The sequence below is a fragment of the Sapajus apella genome, unplaced genomic scaffold (genome assembly GCF_009761245.1).
Source record: "Sapajus apella isolate SASKATOON/1434 unplaced genomic scaffold, GSC_monkey_1.0 scaffold2, whole genome shotgun sequence".
NCBI classification, from domain to species: domain Eukaryota; kingdom Metazoa; phylum Chordata; class Mammalia; order Primates; family Cebidae; genus Sapajus; species Sapajus apella.
Window position 1 is genome coordinate 21,294,941 of NW_022436942.1, and position 2,454 is coordinate 21,297,394.

A 2,454-nucleotide genomic window follows, 5' to 3' on the forward strand; every position below is an offset into this window, starting at 1 on the left:
TTACAGATGAGCCTGAGGAAGCAGTGTCTGATTTACATAGAGGATGAGAAATTGGTCAGACCACACGTGTCATTTGCATAGCACACAAAGAAGCTGGTCTCCTCACCCTAATCTTTTATTATGCAGATGGCTTCTCTATCTGGCCATGTTGCCTGCTTCTTTACTGTACATGTGGTTGACAAACAAAAGGGAAGATGGGGCTGCCATGTTGAATATGCCTGGTCCCCAGGTAGCCTTTTCCCATTGGCACAGTGGCTGGCATTCAACTGTTCAGGCATGGAGCCTGAGTTTCTATGTCTGCAGCTTGATCTTTCAGGCTGCTCTTTGTGAGAAAAGAAATGACTCGGGGGCTGCTTTTTATTAAAAGGGAAACCTTGCCAGGGACTCTTTTACCCCTACTACCTAAATAATTTCTTTCTAGGTCCTGTGTCACAAAAACATGTTAATATTTTCAAATTTAGGACTACATGATTTTTACATAATCCCTTCTATCTTTCATCCATTTGTGTCTTCTTTCTCTCATAGTGAGAATCCTGGCTATCACATAAATTTTCATTTTTTTCTTTTCCTCACATCGCACACACAACAGTATTAGAATAACAGTGATGCCACTGCCACCCATAATGTCATTCCTGAGAACAGTTTCAGATTTTTTTTCAGCTCTTCTCTTTGTGCCCTTAGATTAAATCCCACATGGAAGTACAGACCAATTGATGTATTTAAAACCAATTGGAATAATTCTGTTCAGGTGGCTACTTCACCAACTTAACACACAGTTTATTATATTAAATTCACTTACGTTTCATTTTTCAGGAATTTTAAAACAATTAATGCATTGGTAATGATGAAATACCAATATTTGCCCAAAGTCAAATAATCAAAACTAATTACACATCTTGAAATGTAACTGGATTTTTAAAAATAATAATTTTCAGTTTTTTATTGACTAATTCATCACTACATACCATTTCATGTGCTTATGAAAAATACAGTCTTCCTTGCCATGTTAATGAAAGCTTGCTTGACTTGCTGATTTCTCAGGCTGTAAATAAAGGGATTCAGCATGGGGGCTACTGAGGTGTTTAGTATCGCCACTCCCTTGCTCAAGGACACTCTATCTTTTGCTGAGGATTTGATGTACATAAAAATGCAGCTGCCATAGGAGATGGAGATGACAATCATGTGGGAAGAACATGTGGAAAAGGCCTTTGTCCTCTGACTAGTAGAAGGAATTCTCAAAATTGTTCTGATGATGTATATGTAGGACAGAAATATTAATGCCAATGTGAACATTAGAGTAAACACAGCACAAGAAAATCCCATCACCTCTAGGAATTTTGTGTCTGAACAAGCAAGTTGCAGCATGGGAAAATAATCACAGGTAAAATGGTCAATAATATTAGACCGACAGTAATCAAGCTTTAAAAGCAACATGAGTGCTGGGAATATGATTAAGAATGAAACCAGCCAAGAAGTAAAAACAAGCAGTGTGCAGACTCTTTGATTCATGATGTTCAAGTAATACAGAGGTTTACAGATGGCCACATAGCGGTCATAGGACATGGCAGCCAGAAGATAAAACTCTGTGACTCCCAAGAGAATGAAAAAAAATAACTGAGCTATGCAATTATTGAAGGAAATGGTTTTATCTCCTGAAATAATGTTACCCAGAAACTTGGGTATACTGACAGTCGTGAATGAAATTTCTAATATGGAGAAATTTCTGAGGAAGAAATACATGGGGGTCTGCAGGTGGGAATCCAGCAGGGTGAGTGTGATAATGGTCAGGTTCCCAGTGATGCTGAGCATATAGGTGATGAACAGAAAGACAAAGATCACAACCTGGAACTTTGGGTCATCTGTCAACCCCAGAAGAATGAACTCTGTTATTTCTGTATGGTTTCTCATTCTTCAGATGCTTATTACTTCTTTCCTACCAGACCTATAGGAGAAAGCACAAAGAACAAACTTGAAGAGTTGTGGATGAACAAATATCCAAATACGGAGCTGGAGTTTGGCTGATATAGTATGCCCTTTCTACTTCAAGGGGAAATTTAATGCCACCTGATGATAACAGTGGTCCTTTAATTTCCACCCTTATACAGGTGAAAACTCTTCACATTAGGCAGATTAAAAATAAAAGCTTGAGGTTGGGCACGGTGGCTCATGCCTATAATCCCAGCACTTTGGGAGGCCGAGGTGGGTGGATCACAAGGTCAAGAGATCGAGACCATCCTGGTCAACATGATAAAACCCCGTCTCTACTAAAAATACAAAAATTAGCTGGCCTTGGTGGCACGTGCCTGTAGTCCCAGCTACTTGGGAGGCTGAGGCAGGAGAATTGCTTGAACCCAGGAGGCGAAGGTTGCGGTGAGCCGAGATCCCGCCATTGCACTCCAGCCTGGGTAACAAGAGTGGAACTCCTTCTCAAAATAAATAAATAAATAAATAAAA

At 39.6% G+C, this 2,454-nt stretch overlaps 1 protein-coding gene across 1 annotated transcript; it reads right to left on the reverse strand.

Moving 5' to 3' along the window:
* Positions 1 to 952: 952 nt before the first annotated feature.
* LOC116556806 (olfactory receptor 6C1) lies at positions 953 to 1,939 on the reverse strand. The gene has a single exon (XM_032286194.1). The coding sequence runs from the start codon at positions 1,906 to 1,908 to the stop codon at positions 970 to 972; it is 939 nt and encodes a 312-aa protein (XP_032142085.1). The 5' UTR covers positions 1,909 to 1,939; the 3' UTR covers positions 953 to 969.
* Between the last annotated feature and the right edge of the window lie 515 nt (positions 1,940 to 2,454).

Coding starts and splice junctions, on each gene's coding strand:
- LOC116556806 (XM_032286194.1), bottom strand. CDS start 1,908: ATGAGAAACCATACAGAAATAACAGAGTTCATTCTTCTGGGGTTGACA.